This window comes from Pseudochaenichthys georgianus, chromosome 1, assembly GCF_902827115.2.
Source record: "Pseudochaenichthys georgianus chromosome 1, fPseGeo1.2, whole genome shotgun sequence".
NCBI lineage: Eukaryota > Metazoa > Chordata > Actinopteri > Perciformes > Channichthyidae > Pseudochaenichthys > Pseudochaenichthys georgianus.
This window is the reverse complement of record NC_047503.1, coordinates 4126855-4148224: the sequence shown is the minus strand read 5'-3', so window position 1 is coordinate 4148224 and position 21370 is coordinate 4126855. Positions and strand designations below refer to the sequence as shown.

The following is a 21370-nucleotide window of genomic DNA, read 5'->3' as shown; positions in this document are numbered from 1 at the left end:
TCGACCTTATTTGGGTAACTTAATTGTATGCTTTCTTATACTCGGTGGTGGCTCCCGGGTATGGCTGGGGTAGGCTACAGCCATACCAAGAAATGGCTTAGCTCCACTTTAGCCCCACCATGAAAAATTATGTTAAAGTAGGAACAATAAAGTCCGCCAACTCGTGCAGAGTAAATTGCACAGACAGCAGCTAGTAAGATTGATTTCAGTAGCCGCTTGTCTGGAAATGCCGAAGACTAGAAACGGTTTTGAAAACTTTTGTCACGCATTGAATGATCGTCTTCTCAATAGAACATCTTTGCTAATGTCTTCTGGCCAATCAGAATCACGATAACGGCGTGGTGCTGTTGCAGGAAGTCCCGACGGAGAATACTTTTGCGGTAGAACTTCCCTTTATATATCCATGGTCCATGGATACAACATTATAATGAAATAAGACCCCACGGTTTGATGATTGATAGGTATGTGGGCTGTCTTTCATTTTGACACACAGAACAATGGGGGATATCCACCCTTATCCACACTGTAAAGTCATTCACAGCCTCTTCCCTCTTCTCTCTGTGAGGAGCAGCAGGTTCAGCTTTCAGAACAAAGTAACACAAAACTAAAATGGCATTAATTTTTTTTTTAAATATGTCGTGTAGTAATAGATTTATTTATTGTTCTTCTCAAGAGAGTACCAGAATGTGTATTTTATCCCCCCCCCCCCTACAGGGGTTGGGCTTTCAGACAAGACAAATGTGCCTTTTTATTTCATACATATCCATTGGATTGAGACAGGGAAATAATCTAAACCTCACGCGTGGCGTTTCACTGTCACGGGGAGCGTGTATGTAATTACATGCAAATACTGACTTGAGCCCCACCGCTGTATGGGTTAGCCCTATAGATTACCCAACAAAATACTCTGGAGCCGCAACTGCTTATACTCTACAAGATTTCAGTGGAAGATATTTTTATTTAAATCATTATCCCGTTTATCTAAAAGCAGAAGTGAAAGTAAAGTACATTTACTCAATAGGCTACTGCACTTAAGTACAATTTTGAGATACTTTGTACTTTAGTTGAGTATTTCCATTGTATGCTACTTTCAATGTAGCATACAATGGAAAGTGCTTCTCCTCCACTATAATTCAGAGGTAAATCGTGTACTTTTACTCCACTACATGTATTTTATTTATTCATTCATTTAACAGGGACAGTGCACATTAATCACATTTCTGTAAATGTACCAGAGTTAGCCAAAAGGCTATTTTCCATCTGTAGTCCCTAGAAAGATTGTGTAAATCACCGTAATACCTTTAGTTACTTTACTATAACTAAATATAACCAAGTGTTGAATCAGACTTTAGTTCCACCTGGAGTAAATCCACCAGCTACCCTGCAGTCTACAAAGTACTTCAGACTAGCTGCACCTTCACCAGCTTTGAGAACACTTTCATGATCAATCATTATAAAACATATCATATATATTATTCTGAAATGGACCAATCTGCACAACGACTACTTTTACTGTCGCTACTTTCACTATATTTTGATGATAATACTTTTCTAATTTTACTTGAGTAACATTTTGAATGCAGGACTTTTACTTGTAACAGAGTATTCCTACACTCTGGTACTTCTACTTTTAATTAAATAAGACCCGAGTACTTCTCCCACCTCTGCCTGAACCTTTGAGCATATGCTATGCTAAGTTAAACCTTAAATGTGAAGAACTGGGGTATATAAACTTGCTTAAACGTGTTCCACCTCCTGGGGGTACAACATACAAATGATGTCTACATGTTAATAAAAAGGTAATAAGTAATGGTACATGTTAACTGACATTGGTTATTTTATCTTTCAAAGCAGGACATTTCATCTTTGAGTCCTTCAAGTTTAAGTCCTAATTATTTTATATTTAATGTATTAGTTTTGAAGGCCATACTTTCAAATGAAGTATTCAACTCAACTGCTTTGGAAAAGTAATATCAATTCAAAGGATGTGAAAACGAGTCTTGCAGACGTTCAAATAGCATTACATATTTGAAAATGACTCGCAGGGAATAAGATTTTCAATTGGTGTAATAGCCTCACTATGGGACATATATGCAATAAGTGCCATACAATGTTGCATTTTTAATAATAACACCTACAATAATACAATATAACATCACGTGTATCAGCTATTGTATGAATAGATATGTCCTACAATGTGTAACCACAAAGCATGTAGTAAAAAATAGCCATGTAATAAATACGATTTCTTAAACTAGAATTCAGTTGGATGTATTAAAGCTGCACTTCCTGGTGGTGTTGAGCAACATTATATTGAAAAGTGTATCTAATTTACTGTATGTTTCACTTCATAGGGCTTTTTAAATGGAGGACATTTTGACATGTCACCGTAGGAAAAGCGAAGTGTAAATAATACATTTAAAGATGAATCAATTCTACTCAGATGCAGTGTCAAACGTTTAACATTTCAACCAGGAAGTATACTTCATGTTGTCTCAGTCCTCACCCAGAATGATGACCATCTTTAGGTAATGTAAAATATCCCCAAATTGTTAAACACTCCGCTTTCATAGTTCTTCTTACATCAGGAAGAGATTGTGTTCATTAGTAGTCGTGGCAACTTGGTTGACGGGTGTTTTGGCTAGTATTGAATGTTGTTGACAGAATCACAATAACATATGAGGAGACAAAGCATTCGCATCAGAACAAATCCGAAGCTCCCTCCCACCCACACAACGCTGCAACTCTTCTTAAGGGAATACAGACAATGTCCACAAAAGCATCAACTCATAGTGCATTATTCAAACTTGCTCTTGGCCTTCTTGCACTGATGCAGCTATTCGTCTCCCCCAGGGTTGTTGAAGGACGAGATGAAATTGTAGATCCTCGTGGAGTACGGGACAAAGTCTTTCTGGCAGACCACCACGACTTTGGAGTGTTCCGTAAAGAAGAAGAGCCGAGTTTTATCTTCTGGCAGCGGCACCGCTTTTTCTTTTGCCACTAAGCTCAAGGGAAAAGTAAAGAGTCATTCAGAACTGACATCACATATACGTCAACTTTTCATTTGTGATCATTATTTCTTTGTTGTTGACAAAAATTGTGGAAACTGTCATTTTACTGAAATACTTAATCTGATATAAGTGGCACTTTTTTATGATGTATTTTATGTGTATATTTATATTATACATTATTTTGAATATTTTTTGTTTACTCATACATACTTTATAGATAAATATAATTCTACTATTAATATGTATATTTGTACTGTTTGTTTTTATGTATCATCAGTGCCACAGTCAGCTTATTAAAGAGGCCCTATCATGCTGTTTGGGGTTCCCAAAGTTCCCCCCTGCCTGAAACGCCTCCATTGGACCTCTTTGTTTACATCCGTGACATAGCGCTTCTGTTGGCTAGCCCTCCAACGCATTGTATGTGATAGGCCAAGGAGCTGTTCAGGCACATCTCTAAGCAGTTGGCCAATCACAACAGAGCCGGCCAGCTAACCAATCAGAGCAGACTGGGCTCTGGTTTCAGACAGAGGGTGAAAAGAGGTGCTGGAGCACAGGCAGTATGAGAAAAATAAAGAGTTTTTTGAATATTCAATTATGGAGACGTGTCACAGTAGAGACACTAAGAGAGGAGCCTAATATGTCCTCTTGAAACATCCCAAATGACACCACATGCTAATATTTAAAGGTAAGCGGAGTTTGTTTTGCGCTGGCAGTAAATGTTCCATAAGGATGTAGGATAGCGTAGAGCCTTGAGACGTTGGGGACAAAAGCGGCTGTCGGAGGGCAGGAAGTTCAACCTCTTCTCTTCCACTGGGTCCGTGAGATTAATGACACCCTCTGCACCACAAAGCCGAGGGCCAGAAAGTGCTGCATCATCACATTTCCTCTCTGGAGGGCGGGGCTAATTAGGAAGCCTTATGCCTCCCTTGCTAGGACGAGGTGTTCTCCGCACCTGCTCCCCGGTGGGCTGACCCAGTTCACCGTCACAAGAGAGGCGTCACAGCACCGATAATCCGCAGCAAAAAAGGGGGATAAAGGCAATTAAAAACGAGGGGGACAGGGCGCGGACTCAAACGTGTCAGTGAGTGGGGATACGGGTGACCCTCAACACTTTTGTTTTAATAAGCTCAAACAAGCAGCTGGAGTTTTTCTTTAGCGGTTTGTCCTCCAACCTCCTGAACCCGTCCTCTCGTTCTGAACCCCCCACTGTTCACAGCAACCGTAACAATTCTTACTTTTTCAACTCTGCTGACACATAATACCTTGTAACGTCAATAAACAATGGCTATAAGAAACTCAATATCTGACATTAGTTTACAAAAAATAAAAACTGCAACAATAGGTTAATTATTTAACTTATTTTTGGTAACCCGCAACAATTCTGTTTTTAATAAGCTTAAAGACAAGTAGCTGGAAAATGCAATTCAATGTCCTACTTTTGACAAACACTGTATACATTTGAATCCATCGTCGTAATGTCATATAAAAACACGACCATCAGCTTCTCAAAATCAGACCCATGGCTGACATTAAATGTAACGAAAAACTGCGACAATAGGACAAATATGTTACTGATGTCTGTTGACACTGCAAATCTATTGAACACATTTTTTTCGATAGAAACATATTTCTAAATGACATAACAAGACTGGAACCTCTTAAAAAAAGCTATCTTTTTCAATTAATAAAAACAATTATAAAATAAAATAGGTTGACTATTGGGCTATACTATACCTAATCCCTCATAATGTCCATGAAATAAACAATGGCTATCAACTACTCAATATCTGACAAGGGCTAACATGAAATGTTAGGAAAAACTGCGACAATGGGGATTGGGGAGTATAAATGGCTGAGTCATCACTTCACCCACCCTTAATGCGCTCGGGCTTGTAGCTGCTCCTCATGTTCTCCAGATGCTGTTGTAGAAGGGCCGGCCAGCTCTGCAGGCATGGCTGCGTGGAGGAAGTCTGGCTTGTTGCCCTTCAGGACACACTGCAGTGTGAACTGGCTCACACACAGCACCTCAAAGTCCCGGTCCATGACGCTTTTGCTCCACGTTCGCCCGTTCTCGTCTTCAAACAGCCGCAGGTTCAGGATCTTGCGTACTCTGAAAACACACAAGAGAATAAGCGAGAAACCAACCTGTATGTAATACTCAACATCCCTCTGGTCCAGGGGTCGGCAACCCGCATGCGGCCCTTAAGCCCTCTGCTCTGCCCCTTGAGCTTAGACAAAAATAAGAAGGAAATAAAATAAAAGTATTTGTAGGACTATTTATATTTTGTTGCACGGTGGAAAATGTTTCGTATCTTGTATTTGAGGTGATACTGTGACACATCAATAAAAAACAAAACGGTTTTAATTAGGTCAACTAAAATATGCGTCACATCCTGCTCCGGTCCCGCGCGAGCGCCTTTCCTTGCAGGCGGATAACCTGACCCCCGGCTCCATGAGCGAAACTATGGATAAATCAAAGAAAAGAAAAGTACCGGAGAAACACAGGATTTAAGTCTGCGTGGACAGAGTTATCTGCTTTCAAGCAAACGATGCTGGCTTACCGGTATGTCTGATATGTAGAGAGAAGTTGTCAAAGGCGCTGCAGCCTTTACGTATCGAGGAGCAACACGGGAGAGGAAGACAGCTGACGATCTTCAGTCATAATTCAATGGGGTATGTCATTTATTTCAGGAAACACTTTGTTATATTCCATGGAATGCTCTTAACGTCCCGATAGCAATGAATATATAAATGCTTTGACAATAAATACATAACAAAATTATCCGTGGAAGCTGTGGCACTGTAAAAAGCACGACCAATCATCTGAGCGGGCCCGGCTAAAGTAACTGGATGGCCTACCTGCCTGTCAGCCTTCCATCTGGGCACAAACGTATCTCGTGCCCTCATTGGTCATGTGCGCGTTCGTGTGTGTTGGAGGAGGGGCTCTGTGAGGAAGTCTGAAGGACTTGTGTACTCGCTCACTCGAGCCGGTTTCTCCATTCTTACCTACCCTACTTTTAACCATTTTTAGGGTGCAGCTATATGTTTTATTTATTTCAAAGTGGGCCCATTTTAATTATATTTGTTTTCCTTCAAATGTGCAGAGGACTCGTGCGCAAACGGCGCTATTGAGAGAATTTAAATCTCAGATATGACCACGTGAACCTGTTACACTGCTCTCAGTAGGCAATCAAGGCTGCATTTAAATAAGCAGGGCCTCTCAGCTGTCGCCCATCAGCTGTAGAGAGTTAACTAATAGAGGGGCGTGGCGCCACAGCTGTGAGAACTCAGCAATCAGGTGTCCATTTAGGTAGCTCTTTCTTTGAGCGTCAGCGTCAGACAGACAAAGACATTGGAGTCCTGCGGGAGTCAAAGACCGACAAAGACATTGGAGTCCTGCGGGAGTCCTGCGGGTGGCAAAGAGGAGGCAAATCCTACTCTGATTGAGCTAAGTATTGCTGGTGTCTTATTTTTCTTTTCTTTAGCCCCTCATCCTATAATCATGTGTATTTTCTCTATCCTGTTCATGTGTCCTTCTCGCAATTATCACTGGCCCCGTGGTATCGCCTAATCGCTATAACCGGCCTGCTCTCGTCTATCCCACATGCTCCACTGAGATCCAACATCTAGTTTCAGGCGGCCTGTGGAACTGCCAGTTCCAGCTGTTCCTAAGGCTGACTTCATCTCTGGCTCCGCTTCCCTGCAGTCCTTGCTCTCACTGAGACGTGGATTACTCCATCCAACACATCCACCCCAGCAGCTTCTCTCCACAGCATACTCCTTCTCCCATACACCCAGACCCACTGGCAGAGGAGGTGGCACTGGTCTCCTGCTCTCTCCCAAATGGAGCTGTTCCCTCTTCAAGCTTTGAACTCCATGCCGTCACAGTGACCCATCCTATACAATGAACCATTGTTGTTCTCTACCGTCCACCAGGCGCCTTGGGGACTTCTTGGAGGAATTAGATCATCTCCTCTCACACATCCCTGAAACTGGCCCTCCGCTGTACTTCTCGGAGACTTCAACCTCCAGACAGGGAAGATAGACGAAACTAACATCTCTTTTAACCAGCTTTGCTTTCTCACTGTCTCCATCCCCACCAACTCATAAAGCTGGCAATGTCCTCGATCTCATGTTCTCAGGAACTGCTCTACTTCTAACCTCTCTGTAAAACCCGCTCCACACATCCGATCACTTCTTCATTTCATTCTCTCTACCCCTTTCCAAACATAACAAACTAATCTCTTCTCATCCTGCACCTGTCCCGCCGTAACCTCCGTTCCCTCTCCCCCTCTACCTTTGCCTCATCGGTGCTCTCAGCCCTCCCTTCCTCTGACTCGTTCCAACCTCCTGCCTCCAAACCTCTGCTGCAGAAACTCTCCTCTCTCCTCTCTCATCTCTCTGGACTCTCTCTGTCCTCTCACATCTCGGCAGGCTCGTCAGTCCCCTCCTGCTCCCTGGCTAAATGACGCACTGCGTGCTAATAGAACCGTCCTTCGGGCAGCAGAGCGGAAACGGTGGAAATCCAAACACCATGACGACCTCCTAACCTATCAGGCTCTCCTCTCCTCTTTCTCTGCCTCGATCTCTCAGGCAAAAGCACTTTCTTTCAAGATAAGATCCAATCTTCCTATTCCAATCCTAAAAAACTATTTTCCATCTTCTCCACCCTCTTGGACCCCCCCCCCAAAGCCCCTCCCCCCTCCTCCCCTCTGTCAAGCGACTTTGTTAACCACTTTGAAAAAAAGGTTGATGATATTCGCTCTTCTTTTTCTGACTCACCTCTACTCACCGCTGGGTCACCAGACCCCTCCCTTCACCCGCACACTGACCTCCTTTTCCCCTCTCTCGCCAAGTGAGGTTCTTACCCTCATTACCTCTGCCCGCCCTACCACCTGTCCTCTGGACCCTATCCCATCAACCTCCTTCAGACTATCGCTCCTGATATTCTACCGTTTCTCACCCATTTCATCAACACTTCTCTAACTTCTGGTCACTTTCCAAACACTCTCAGGAGGCAAGAGTAAACCCTCTCCTGAAGAAACCCACTCTCAACCCGTCTGACGTTATAAACTACAGGCCTGTCTCTCTCCTCCCGTTCCTGTCAAAAACACTTGAACGTGCTGTCTTTAAACAACTCTCCTGTTATCTCCATCAGAACAACCTTCTGGATCCGCACCAGTCTGGTTTCAAGGCAGGTCACTCCACAGAAACTGCCCTCCTTGCTGTCACTGAGGAACTGCAACACTGCTAAAGCAGCCACCCTCTCCTCTGTCATCATCCTGTTGGACTTGTCTGCTGCATTCGACACGGTGAACCATCAGATCCTCCTTCACACTCTCCAAGAACTTGGAGTATCAGGCTCTGCACTTTCCCTCCTCACCTCATACCTCAAAGACCGCACCTACAGGGTTACTTGGAGAGGGTCCGAGTCCGACCCTTGTCAATTAACTACAGGGGTCCCTCAGGGCTCTGTTCTTGGTCCCCTCCTCTTCGCCTTGTACACAAACTCGCTCGGATCTGTCATTAGCCCGCATGGTTTTTCATACCACTGCTACGCTGACGACACCCAATTAATTCTGTCCTTTCCCCGCTCAGAGACCCAGGTCGTCGCACGCATCTCTGCTTGTTTAGCTGACATCTCTCAGTGGATGTCCGCTCATCATCTCAAGCTCAACCTTGACAAAACTGAACTGCTTTTCCTTCCGGGAAAAGATTGTCCCTCTCTTGACCTAACTATCAACATCGGCCCCTCTGTTGTTTCCCCGACTCAGACTGCAAGGAATCTGGGTGTGACCCTAGATAACAACCTGTCCTTCACTGCAAACATCGCTGCTACAACCCGCTGCTGCAGACACACGCTTTACAACATCAGGAGGATACGTCCCCAGCGACCCAGCTTCTGGTCCAGGCTCTCGTCATCTCACGCCTAGACTACTGCAACTCCCTCCTGGCTGGTCTACCTGCATGTGCCATCCGACCTCTGCAGCTCATCCAGAATGCAGCGGCTCGTCTGGTCTTCAACCTTCCTACATTTTCCCACACCACGCCGCTCCTCCGCTCCCTCCACTGGCTTCCGGTAACTGCTAGAATTCACTTCAAGACAATGGTACTTGCGTACCATGCTGCAAATGGATCTGGCCCTTCCTACATCCAGGACATGGTTAAACCGTACACCCCAGCACGTGCTCTACGCTCTGCATCAGCCAAACGACTCGCTGCACTCTCGCTGCGAGGGGGACCCAAGTTCCCATCAGCAAAAATCACGTGGGTTTGCTATCCTGGCTCCAAAATGGTGGAATGAGCTCCCATTGACATCGGGACAGCAGAAGCTCACACACCTTCCGGCGCAGACTGAAAACTCATCTCTTTCGACTCCACTTCGAGCGATAGAATGACTAACAAAGAACTGCTAACAGAGCACTTATATACTAATAAAGGACTGGCTTATCTAAAGCCAGTTGAGTAGCACTTGAAATAATTGGCTCTTTGAAACCTGATGTACTTATATGATTCTGTTTTCTTCAAGGTTGTGTCTTCCTGGTCGAATGCACTTATTGTAAGTCGCTTTGGATAAAAGCGTCAGCTAAATGCAATGTAATGTTTAATTTATTTTAAAGTAGGCCTGTATTCTGTGGTCTGTTCTTTGTTTCTTATTAAAAACTGTAGTTTTTGTCTGTTACAACAATAAATACAACTTTATTAGCTATCAAGCTATGAAATATGTTTTGCGGCTCCAGACCAAAAATGTTTTTGGAAAAAGGAGCCAAATGGCTCTTTTGGTCAAAAAGGTTGCAGACCCCTGCTCTGGTCAATCTGACATGTATAAGCTTTATTTTGAAGGGGTCACACTATACATTTGCATGTTTTATCCTATTAATGCTGAATATGTTTCAACGTTTGTGTGCAAGTTTGTGACTTTAGAGTGACTAAAGTGCCAACACATGAAAATCAACTAGGAATTTGACTTAGATGTTAACTATCTGAAAGAATCATTTTTAAAACGTTGCTTGTGTTTTTATGTTTTAGTTCCTTAAAGAGGACACATATTTTGTGCTTCTGTTGCGACATGTCTCCATGCTTTAATGTTCAAAAAGCTCTTTATTTTTCTCATCCTGCCTGTGCTGCAGCAACTCCTTTCACCCTCTGTCTGAAACCAGAGCCCAGTCTGCTCTGATTGGTTAGCTAGACGACTCTGTTGTGATTGGTCAACTAAAAGATGTCTATGTTGATATACCACTTATCTGTTTATAATTCCAAACTTATCCGTGCAACCACTATTGATCTGGTGAAAGTCTCTAAAAAGTGATTCCAAATCCAGTCCAGAGTTCTGTTTGTGGTGTAAGCCCCCCCAAAAAAACACTCACAAGTAGTCGGCATCCTTTTGGGTGTCCTCCACTGAGATCCCCAGCAGCACACACAGTCCTCGGCCTATTGAACTGACCTCCTCGTCCCCCACTGTAGGAACACAAAGGGTAATGACAGAGAGATGATGCTGTGGTCATTCAGTGACATGCAGACATTTTTGTTAACGTTATTTAGAACCAAAAGGTTTTACAACAATTGCCCTGCAAAAACAATATAACAGAAACATGGTACAAGCCAGGGAGTCTCAAATGAATTCAACAAAATAAGTGACTTGACTAAATGGTAAAGGTACCATAGCTATGCAGACGACACACAGATTTACATAACCATTTCACCAGGGCCCAGGAGTTCAAAACTTTTGATCTCGATCCGATCAGATTTTGAAATCCCATTTTTTGTGATCCAGGATCAGACAAGTCGGCCAAATGTTGTCCCAGGTGTTCAAAGCAATTCAGGATAGGATCAGCCTGATCCAGATTACAACTTTTCAGGATGACTAGATCCTGAATATCAGTGCTTTAATCCTACCGAGCGCCATCTAGTGGACATGAAAAATACCACATTGCAGAGACATTGCAGAGACATTGCAGGATTGGCTCCAGGTTGCCCTTTTTATTTACTACAAGACAAATGTGCCTTTTTATTTCATACATATCCATTTGGATTGAGACAGGGAAATAATCTAAACCTCACGCGTGGTGTTTCACTGTCGAGGGGAGCGTGTATGTAATTACATGCAAATACTGACTTGAGCCCCACCGCTGTATGGGTTAGCCCTATAGATTACCCAACAAAAATACTCTGGAGCCGCAACTGCTTAATCTAGTGGACATGAAAAATACCACATTGCAGAGACATCTATAATGTCTAATTATATTTTTTTATTTGAAAGGTGATGACAGATGATGGACTTTTTTTTGTTGAAGATATTTTTACTTTAATCTAAATTACATTTGTGATTGACAATCTTTGTTGTGATACTTTTACGAGCATAAACATTTGCTTGAAGACAAAATAGGCCACGACAAACGTGAGCAAAAATGGAAAAAATAAAATGTATTTCCCATGAAGGCTAAACATGGTGTATTATTTCAGTTAACAAACGTTGCCATCTTATTTAAATTGAAACATATTTTTAAAATAAATGGTACAGTACTGTACATGTTGCTCTGGTAATCCACTGGAAACCCACCCCTCTGGTGGGATCAGGATAATCCAGTTTTTTGGGATCAAACTGATCCCAATCCTGTGTTGTCGGTTTGAACTACCCGTTTTGAAGATTTGATCCAGATTAAAGCTTGGATTGGATTTCCTGATCTGATCGGATATCAAAGTGATCCTAATCCTGTTGTTTGGTTTTGAACTCCCCAAAATCCAAATCTGATCGGATTTGATTGAGATTAAAAGTTTTGAACTCCTGGGCCCTGGAGACTATGATCCAATTCAAACACTGAGTAAAGGCATTGAACAAATCAATGACTGGATGTGTCAGAACTTTCTTCAATTAAACAAAGATGGTCATAAACGAGGAACGTATAAAAGTTAGCGCTGAGCTTCAGTCTGCAATGTTCAAACCAACAGATAAAGCCAGAAATCTAGGTGTAGTCATGGACTCTGACCTGAGTTTCAACAGTCACATTAAAACAGTTACTAAATCAGCCTGCTATCACCTAAAGAACATATCTAGGATTAAAAGACTAATGTCACAGCAGGATTTGGAAAAACTTGTCCCTTTATCTTCAGTAGACTGGACACTGTAATGGTGTCTTCACAGGTCTCACTAAAACATCTATTAGAAAGCTGCAGCTGATTCAGAACGCCGCTGCTCGAGTCCTCACTAACACTAAGAAAGTGGATCACATCACTCCTGTTCTGAAGTCTTTACACTGGCTTCCTGTGTGTCAAAGAATACATTTCTAAATATTGCTGCTGGTTTATAAAGCACTGAATGGTTTAGGCCCAAAATACATTTCTGACCGCCTGCTAAACTATGAACCATCCAGATCTCTCAGGTCTTCAGGGACTGGTCAGCTTTCTGTCCCCAGAGTCAGAACTAAACATGGAGAAGCAGCGTTCAGTTATTATGCTCCAAACATCTGGAACAAACTCCCAGAAACCTGCAGGTCCGCTGCAACTCTGACTACCTTTAAATCCAGCAAGAAGACTTTTCTTTTTGTCGCTGCTTTTAATTGAACTATTCACATCTTAAACTGCACTGTAACTTTTATTCATGTCTTTGACACCTGTGTTATTCATGTTTATTTTATTCTCTTTGCTTTTTAATGTCTGTTTTCAAATTTATTTTTCTTAATGCTTTCTTGTTTTGAAGGTTGCTATTTAAATAAAACTTAATAAAGCTGGCTGACTTCCATAGGCAAGCTCTTTAAGATATTTCTTTAAGTATTTAAACATTATTTAAATCCTCAAAGATACTTCATCTGAATTAATAAGGATATGTTCTACAAATAAAAGTCCCTGATTTGTAGCTTATGGTTTGATGATAGAATCTTGCTAGATGTTAAAGCGATTAACAAAAATGTTTTTTTTACTGTCATATTCTGAATTTTACATCCAATGAATATGCTATTGTTTTTATGCAGTTCCCATTTGCCACAAATGTATTTTGTTGTGCTATAATAGGAGATTTAGGGTTGAAACAAATACTGTATTAATAATCAAGTGAAATAGATCGATGTCCTTTAAGATTTAACATGGAATTGACCCTACTAAAGAAGCATTGGAAGAGTTAAAGCCAAATATAGATTAAACATTTTGTAATTTGGAAAAACTTTGTGAATAGTAAATTGTGCATTAATGTATATAGATTGATGTGATGTGACAAGCAGCCATGACTGACGGGTGACAGACTGTGTGTGGAGCAGATAGGGCTGTCATTCAGCTGTCAGTCAGTCATTCAGGGTGAGATAACATTCCCTGGTTCACGTATGTATGTATGTATGTATGTATGTATGTATGTATGTATGTATGTATGTATGTATGTATGTATGTATGTATGTATACATACACATACATGTATGTATGTATGTATGTATGTATGTATGTATGTATGTATGTATGTATACAGTCAATGGTTTCTTTCTAGACAGCAATTCTCTGTTTGGGTTCCGTTCAGAGACACGCCTGGCTGGCCCTGGAGCCTCCTTCATTTTAGCTGGAGGTGCTAATGCTATCCTAGCTAGGTTAGCTAACATGCATGAACACCGACGATAACACATGAACGCTAACAGGCTCGGTTTAGAGGTATTATAAAAGGCGTCAAAACATGCCACATTCACTCATTTTAAAACGGCAGCTCACCTGTCACGCTGGCCTTGGTGACCCTCTGGATGATCGCCTTCATTGTTGTGGTTGTTGGTGGGGCGACTCTTCTTACTTCCCAAGCCCTACAGCGTGGCCCGGATGTTGTCGCCCTCCAGCGGCAGAGACACAGAACACCTGCTCGCGCTCTGCCGGTGGTCTGCTCGGCCAAACATGATCATATCAGTGTTAGTTGGAGGTAATCATTCTGATGTACTTCGACCTTATTTGGGTAACTTAATTGTATGCTTTCTTATACTCGGTGGTGGCTCCCGGGTATGGCTGGGGTAGGCTACAGCCATACCAAGAAATGGCTTAGCTCCACTTTAGCCCCACCATGAAAAATTATGTTAAAGTAGGAACAATAAAGTCCGCCAACTCGTGCAGAGTAAATTGCACAGACAGCAGCTAGTAAGATTGATTTCAGTAGCCGCTTGTCTGGAAATGCCGAAGACTAGAAACGGTTTTGAAAACTTTTGTCACGCATTGAATGATCGTCTTCTCAATAGAACATCTTTGCTAATGTCTTCTGGCCAATCAGAATCACGATAACGGCGTGGTGCTGTTGCAGGAAGTCCCGACGGAGAATACTTTTGCGGTAGAACTTCCCTTTATATATCCATGGTCCATGGATACAACATTATAATGAAATAAGACCCCACGGTTTGATGATTGATAGGTATGTGGGCTGTCTTTCATTTTGACACACAGAACAATGGGGGATATCCACCCTTATCCACACTGTAAAGTCATTCACAGCCTCTTCCCTCTTCTCTCTGTGAGGAGCAGCAGGTTCAGCTTTCAGAACAAAGTAACACAAAACTAAAATGGCATTAATTTTTTTTAAATATGTCGTGTAGTAATAGATTTATTTATTGTTCTTCTCAAGAGAGTACCAGAATGTGTATTTAATCCCCCCCCCCCCTACAGGGGTTGGGCTTTCAGACAAGACAAATGTGCCTTTTTATTTCATACATATCCATTTGGATTGAGACAGGGAAATAATCTAAACCTCACGCGTGGCGTTTCACTGTCACGGGGAGCGTGTATGTAATTACATGCAAATACTGACTTGAGCCCCACCGCTGTATGGGTTAGCCCTATAGATTACCCAACAAAAATACTCTGGAGCCGCAACTGCTTATACTCTACAAGATTTCAGTGGAAGATATTTTTATTTAAATCATTATCCCGTTTATCTAAAAGCAGAAGTGAAAGTAAAGTACATTTACTCAATAGGCTACTGCACTTAAGTACAATTTTGAGATACTTTGTACTTTATTTGAGTATTTCCATTGTATGCTACATTGAAAGTAGCATACAATGGAAAGTGCTTCTCCTCCACTATAATTCAGAGGTAAATCGTGTACTTTTACTCCACTACATGTATTTTATTTATTCATTCATTTAACAGGGACAGTGCACATTAATCAACATTTCTGTAAATGTACCAGAGTTAGCCAAAAGGCTATTTTCCATCTGTAGTCCCTAGAAAGATTGTGTAAATCACCGTAATACCTTTAGTTACTTTACTATAACTAAATATAACCAAGTGTTGAATCAGACTTTAGTTCCACCTGGAGTAAATCCACCAGCTACCCTGCAGTCTACAAAGTACTTCAGACTAGCTGCACCTTCACCAGCTTTGAGAACACTTTCATGATCAATCATTATAAAACATATCATATATATTATTCTGAAATGGACCAATCTGCACAACGACTACTTTTACTGTCGCTACTTTCACTATATTTGATGATAATACTTTTCTAATTTTACTTGAGTAACATTTTGAATGCAGGACTTTTACTTGTAACAGAGTATTCCTACACTCTGGTACTTCTACTTTTAATTAAATAAGACCCGAGTACTTCTCCCACCTCTGCCTGAACCTTTGAGCATATGCTATGCTAAGTTAAACCTTAAATGTGAAGAACTGGGGTATATAAACTTGCTTAAACGTGTTCCACCTCCTGGGGGTACAACATACAAATGATGTCTACATGTTAATAAAAAGGTAATAAGTAATGGTACATGTTAACTGACATTGGTTATTTTATCTTTCAAAGCAGGACATTTCATCTTTGAGTCCTTCAAGTTTAAGTCCTAATTATTTTATATTTAATGTATTAGTTTTGAAGGCCATACTTTCAAATGAAGTATTCAACTCAACTGCTTTGGAAAAGTAATATCAATTCAAAGGATGTGAAAACGAGTCTTGCAGACGTTCAAATAGCATTACATATTTGAAAATGACTCGCAGGGAATAAGATTTTCAATTGGTGTAATAGCCTCACTATGGGACATATATGCAATAAGTGCCATACAATGTTGCATTTTTAATAATAACACCTACAATAATACAATATAACATCACGTGTATCAGCTATTGTATGAATAGATATGTCCTACAATGTGTAACCACAAAGCATGTAGTAAAAAATAGCCATGTAATAAATACGATTTCTTAAACTAGAATTCAGTTGGATGTATTAAAGCTGCACTTCCTGGTGGTGTTGAGCAACATTATATTGAAAAGTGTATCTAATTTACTGTATGTTTCACTTCATAGGGCTTTTTAAATGGAGGACATTTTGACATGTCACCGTAGGAAAAGCGAAGTGTAAATAATACATTTAAAGATGAATCAATTCTACTCAGATGCAGTGTCAAACGTTTAACATTTCAACCAGGAAGTATACTTCATGTTGTCTCAGTCCTCACCCAGAATGATGACCATCTTTAGGTAATGTAAAATATCCCCAAATTGTTAAACACTCCGCTTTCATAGTTCTTCTTACATCAGGAAGAGATTGTGTTCATTAGTAGTCGTGGCAACTTGGTTGACGGTGTTTTGGCTAGTATTGAATGTTGTTGACAGAATCACAATAACATATGAGGAGACAAAGCATTCGCATCAGAACAAATCCGAAGCTCCCTCCCACCCACACAACGCTGCAACTCTTCTTAAGGGAATACAGACAATGTCCACAAAAGCATCAACTCATAGTGCATTATTCAAACTTGCTCTTGGCCTTCTTGCACTGATGCAGCTATTCGTCTCCCCCAGGGTTGTTGAAGGACGAGATGAAATTGTAGATCCTCGTGGAGTACGGGACAAAGTCTTTCTGGCAGACCACCACGACTTTGGAGTGTTCCGTAAAGAAGAAGAGCCGAGTTTTATCTTCTGGCAGCGGCACCGCTTTTTCTTTTGCCACTAAGCTCAAGGGAAAAGTAAAGAGTCATTCAGAACTGACATCACATATACGTCAACTTTTCATTTGTGATCATTATTTCTTTGTTGTTGACAAAAAATTGTGGAAACTGTCATTTTACTGAAATACTTAATCTGATATAAGTGGCACTTTTTTATGATGTATTTTATGTGTATAGTTTATATTATACATTATTTTGAATATTTTTTGTTTACTCAATACATACTTTATAGATAAATATAATTCTACTATTAATATGTATATTTGTACTGTTTGTTTTTTATGTATGTGCAATGCTCTTGTAACAAAATACTTTCCCAATTTGTGATTTAAAAAAGGATTTGTAATCTTATTTTATTTAATGTTGCAATGTCTATTTAAGAAATTAATAAAGTTAAAAAATGTACTTGGTACTTTCATCCCAACCTTTTCATTAGGCTACTTAATTATTGTTTTCATTTAATGGTGTCTCTGAAGCCAAAGACAAATATCCAGACAGTGGACACTTAGGATATTTATCTTATTATATTCTAAAAATAAACGTGTTAAAAAGCCATTTACAAAAGCACACGTCTTAATTTGATATGCAACCGTCAGATAAATTGAGGGAGGGCAGTATAAAATAAATACCATATTTTTTTTCTCTGCAAGGAGGATTCATAGTGCCAAACAGTGGAATTAACCAAGTACTCGTACCTCAACAAGGTTACTGAACTACTTCACTTGATAAAACAATATGTATTCTAGACAACTCTGCTGATTACAGCCCAATGGGTAAGGTGAACACTTAACAGGGTCACTTGCACTGGAATAGAAAATAAAGCAAACGTGTGTAGAGGTGGCAGTACTCAGATTTTATAGTCAAGTAAAAGTAGAATTACTGCAGTGTAAAATACTCAGTTGTTAAGTTAAAGTCATGCATTTAAGTAAAAGTACTTATTGTGCGTAATAGCTCAATTCAGAATCATGTATATTAAATGACTGGATTATTATTTGTGATGCATTAATCTGTTGATCACAGCTGGTAAAAGTGGAGCAACTTGTGATGCCTTTATATACTGCGGCTGGATATCTTAGACTATAATTATATCATAGTTTATTTATTTGTTTATTCATATTTTGAATTAGCTCATAATCACGACGCTGAAGTTGGCATCCGATTCGGCAGTTAAGGGGAAAGTTAAGGGACATTTAATTGACAGCGCTGAGCGAACGATCCTCCGTGTTTGAACCTCTTAAATCGCTGCATAGCCGATTTATCTGGACTGGATGATCCCAGAGGGTCTAAAGATTCTTTATAACCCAGTTTCAGATTTGTGAAACCTTTATTCTCTTTGTGAAAATAGAAACACAGGTGGAAGGCTGAGGTTGCTGCTCAGGCCAGGATCAGGATCAGAGAGTGAACCTCCCAGCTGGGCAAGCAGGGCACAAACAGGACGCCACTCCCAGTACCTGCCAGAGGACAGCAAGGCAGGGAGCACAGACAGGCCGAAGGGGGAGGGGTCGTCACAACATGTTCTTTTGTTTTGTTTTATTGTTCTGTCTTTAAGTATTCCAGTAATGTATGTTGCATGTTTTCATTTGATTGTATTTACTTGTTTAAATGAAATGTGTTTTAGGTTCACTTCAAAATCTGTCCAGGGACAACAGATGAAAAATAGCCTCTTGGCTAACTCTGGCACATTTACAGGAATGTGAATTAATGTGCACTGTCCCTGTTAAACAAATGAATAAATAAAAATAAGTGTATGCTCCTCATTTAGGTGATAATTCTTTAGCTACAAAGTTTTCGTATCTTAAATACCGTTTCATAGCAAACAACAAAATGAAAGAGATGTTAAAGGAATTCAGGTTCATGAGATAAAGAAGAAGGCTAACCTTCAGTCTTTCATCCACTCTGAACAGCTTCTGCTGCGTTGTCCTAAAGCTAAAGAGCAATTATTTATCTGAGAGAGAAGACAGGATTACAATGAACCAACTTTCTCATACCATTGTTACCAAAGTGTTATTTTCTAATCTTGTAATGTTTTTCACATTCCAAGCAATCCTAGTACTCAAGAGGACATACTGTAATTAGGCAAACAAAGCTTGTTGCTTAAAGTAAACTTGAACAATGCTAGTTATAGACTATATTTAATTTACTGTTGAAATGTTTTGCCTGTAACTGCAACTGTCCAGATTTGATGAGTGTAGGTCTAGTGGTTTCAGATCAGGACCTGGTCTAATGTGGTCTACATGTAAAAAAAGCACTGAAATCTCCCTTTTCTGTATTTTCACAAATAGAATTAAGGTTTCACAAATCTGAAACTGTGTTATAAAGAATATGTAGCCTCCGTGGGATAATCCAGTCCAGATTTGATGAGACTAGAGAGGCTTCTCAATACTCAAATTTCCCCTCCTCGACTCCTCGACTCCTCGGTCCTCCGGTAGTGACCCGGAAATGAATTTCAGCGCGCCATTTTGAAGGACGTCTCATTTCTCTAAATGCACACCGAGGACCGAGGATCGAGCGTCGAGGAGGCTCTCTGGAGGAGCTATAACCGAGGATACACTGATGGTTCCTCCACGGCTCCTCCGCGGATGCATTTCCGGGAACGGTGGAGGCGTGACACACGACCGGACTTATCTCAGCCAATGACAGCTCTTCATGCAACCCCTGGATATTATTTTAGAAACTGCTCTCATCGCAACACGATGTTTACAGTGAGAACAGCTGTGAGGTCCTGCAGAAAGCAGAGCAGTGTGTAAAATATATATCACTCAGTATAACAGACCTACTCTCTTTATTTGCTTTAGTTTAGTAGATATCTACAAACAAAGAGTCGATATTTTTCTAAAACCATTTAGTGCTTCACATAATAAAATACACAACGGCTGTAGCCTGATTATGCGTTAGGAGCTGTAGGTGTGTGTGTGGTACAGTGTGTAGGTGTGTCCTGTACAGTGTGTAGGTGTGTGTGGTACAGTGTGTGCGCAGATGCGGCGGACAGACAGGTCTTAGTTGGTTTGGTGTCCTCTGCTTACTTTTAATACTTGCAAATACAAGTTTTGGCCACTCTCAATGAATTCAAGGTAAATATCTGGGGGAACAATGTTCAGCTGATCTAACAGAGATTATAAAATATGACAAAACACTCGACAGCTGATGCAGCTGTTGCCACGTAATAATGAACGGACGTCGCTTTAATATGACCGCTCAGAGGAGAGGAGTTCTCATTTCTTTAAACGTCTGCTGCTTCCCCTCCTCTCTCCTCGGTTCCCCTCCTCGGTCCTCCGCTCGCATCTCCTTTGGGCGGGACTAAGTCTCGAGGAGGGGAGTCGAGGAGGGGACATTTGAGTATTGAGAAGCCTCTTAGGTCTAGTGGTTTCAGATCAGGACCTGGTCTAATGTGGTGAAGATGCGAAAAAAGCACTGAAATCTCCATTGTTTGTTTTTTCACAAATAGAATAAAGGTTTCACAAATCTGAAACTGTGTTATAAAGAATCTTTAGACTCCGTGGGATCATCCAGTCCAAATCAATCGGCTATGCAGCGATGTAAGAGGTTCAAACACGGAGGATCGTTCGCTCAGCGCTGTAAATTAAATGTCCCTTAACTTTCCCCTTAACTGCCGAATCGAATGCTCTAAATCGGAAGCCAACTTCAGCGTCGTCTCATAATCTGAATCTGAAAAGTCAAATAAATGTAGTTGAGTAAAGAGTACAATATTTTCCAAATTGTAGTGAAGTACAAAGTAGCATAACAAATACTGAAGTAAAGTACAAGTACCCCACAATTGTGCTTAAGTTAAATACCTGACCACACCACTGCATGTGTGTAGTATAGAACGATAACAGAAAATCATAAAATAAGCAGACTTTGTATTAATTCACCCACAAAAACTCAGTTTACATGAAATTACTGAGACATATAGGTTATGGTTTCGTTCAAGAGTTATTGACTGCTAAAGTAAATGAGCGTGCGTGTGTGTGTGTGTGTGTGTGTGTGTGTGTGTGTGTGTGTGTGTGTGTGTGTGTGTGTGTGTGTGTGTGTGTGTGTGTGTGTGTGTGTGTCACCTGGTATGTCCTCTAAGCGGCCTGTGTATTTGTAGAAAGCGTATGTTCCGACCATAGTCCAGACCCCGGTAGCGTACACTATAGCCATCCTCTTGTACCATTTCCACACATCGTTGACAGGCATGGCTGCAGTCTGCTGCTGCACGCGGACTGTGGTGTCTGTTATGAAGGGCTTTGCGTTTCTTTCAGTACGTGCTCTCAGGGCGCCGCCATGACACTCACCCGGAAGTACAACTGATACGAAACACTTCCGGTCATGACTTCAAACGTTTTATCCAGAGCCATAAGAGGCTTCTCAATACTCAAATTTCCCCTCCTCGACTCCCCTCCTCGATACTTAGACCCGCCCACAGGAGATGCGAGCGGAGGACCGAGGAGGGGAACCGAGGAGAGAGGAGGGGA

The 21370-nt window shown here is 41.1% G+C and overlaps 1 protein-coding gene and 1 pseudogene across 1 annotated transcript; both read right to left on the bottom strand.

Moving 5' to 3' along the window:
* Positions 1-2836: 2836 nt before the first annotated feature.
* LOC117451931 (D-aminoacyl-tRNA deacylase 1-like) lies at positions 2837-13818 on the bottom strand (annotated as a pseudogene).
* A 1017-nt stretch (positions 13819-14835) lies between these two features.
* On the bottom strand, positions 14836-21318 carry LOC117452161 (small integral membrane protein 26-like). The gene is made up of 2 exons (XM_034090643.2): positions 20969-21318; positions 14836-16914 (listed from the first exon to the last, which is right to left on the bottom strand). Exons 1-2 carry the CDS (start codon positions 21090-21092, stop codon positions 16751-16753), a joined length of 288 nt encoding a protein of 95 aa, XP_033946534.1. The 5' UTR covers positions 21093-21318; the 3' UTR covers positions 14836-16750.
* Between the last annotated feature and the right edge of the window lie 52 nt (positions 21319-21370).

Excerpts from the sequence above, each read along its gene's own strand:
- LOC117452161 (XM_034090643.2), bottom strand. The coding sequence starts at position 21,092 with ATGCCTGTCAACGATGTGTGGAAATGGTACAAGAGGATGGCTATAGTG. Across the intron at positions 16,915-20,968 it reads CCGCTTAGAGGACATACCAG|TGGCAAAAGAAAAAGCGGTG; the intron begins GTGACACACACA and ends CCTTGAGCTTAG.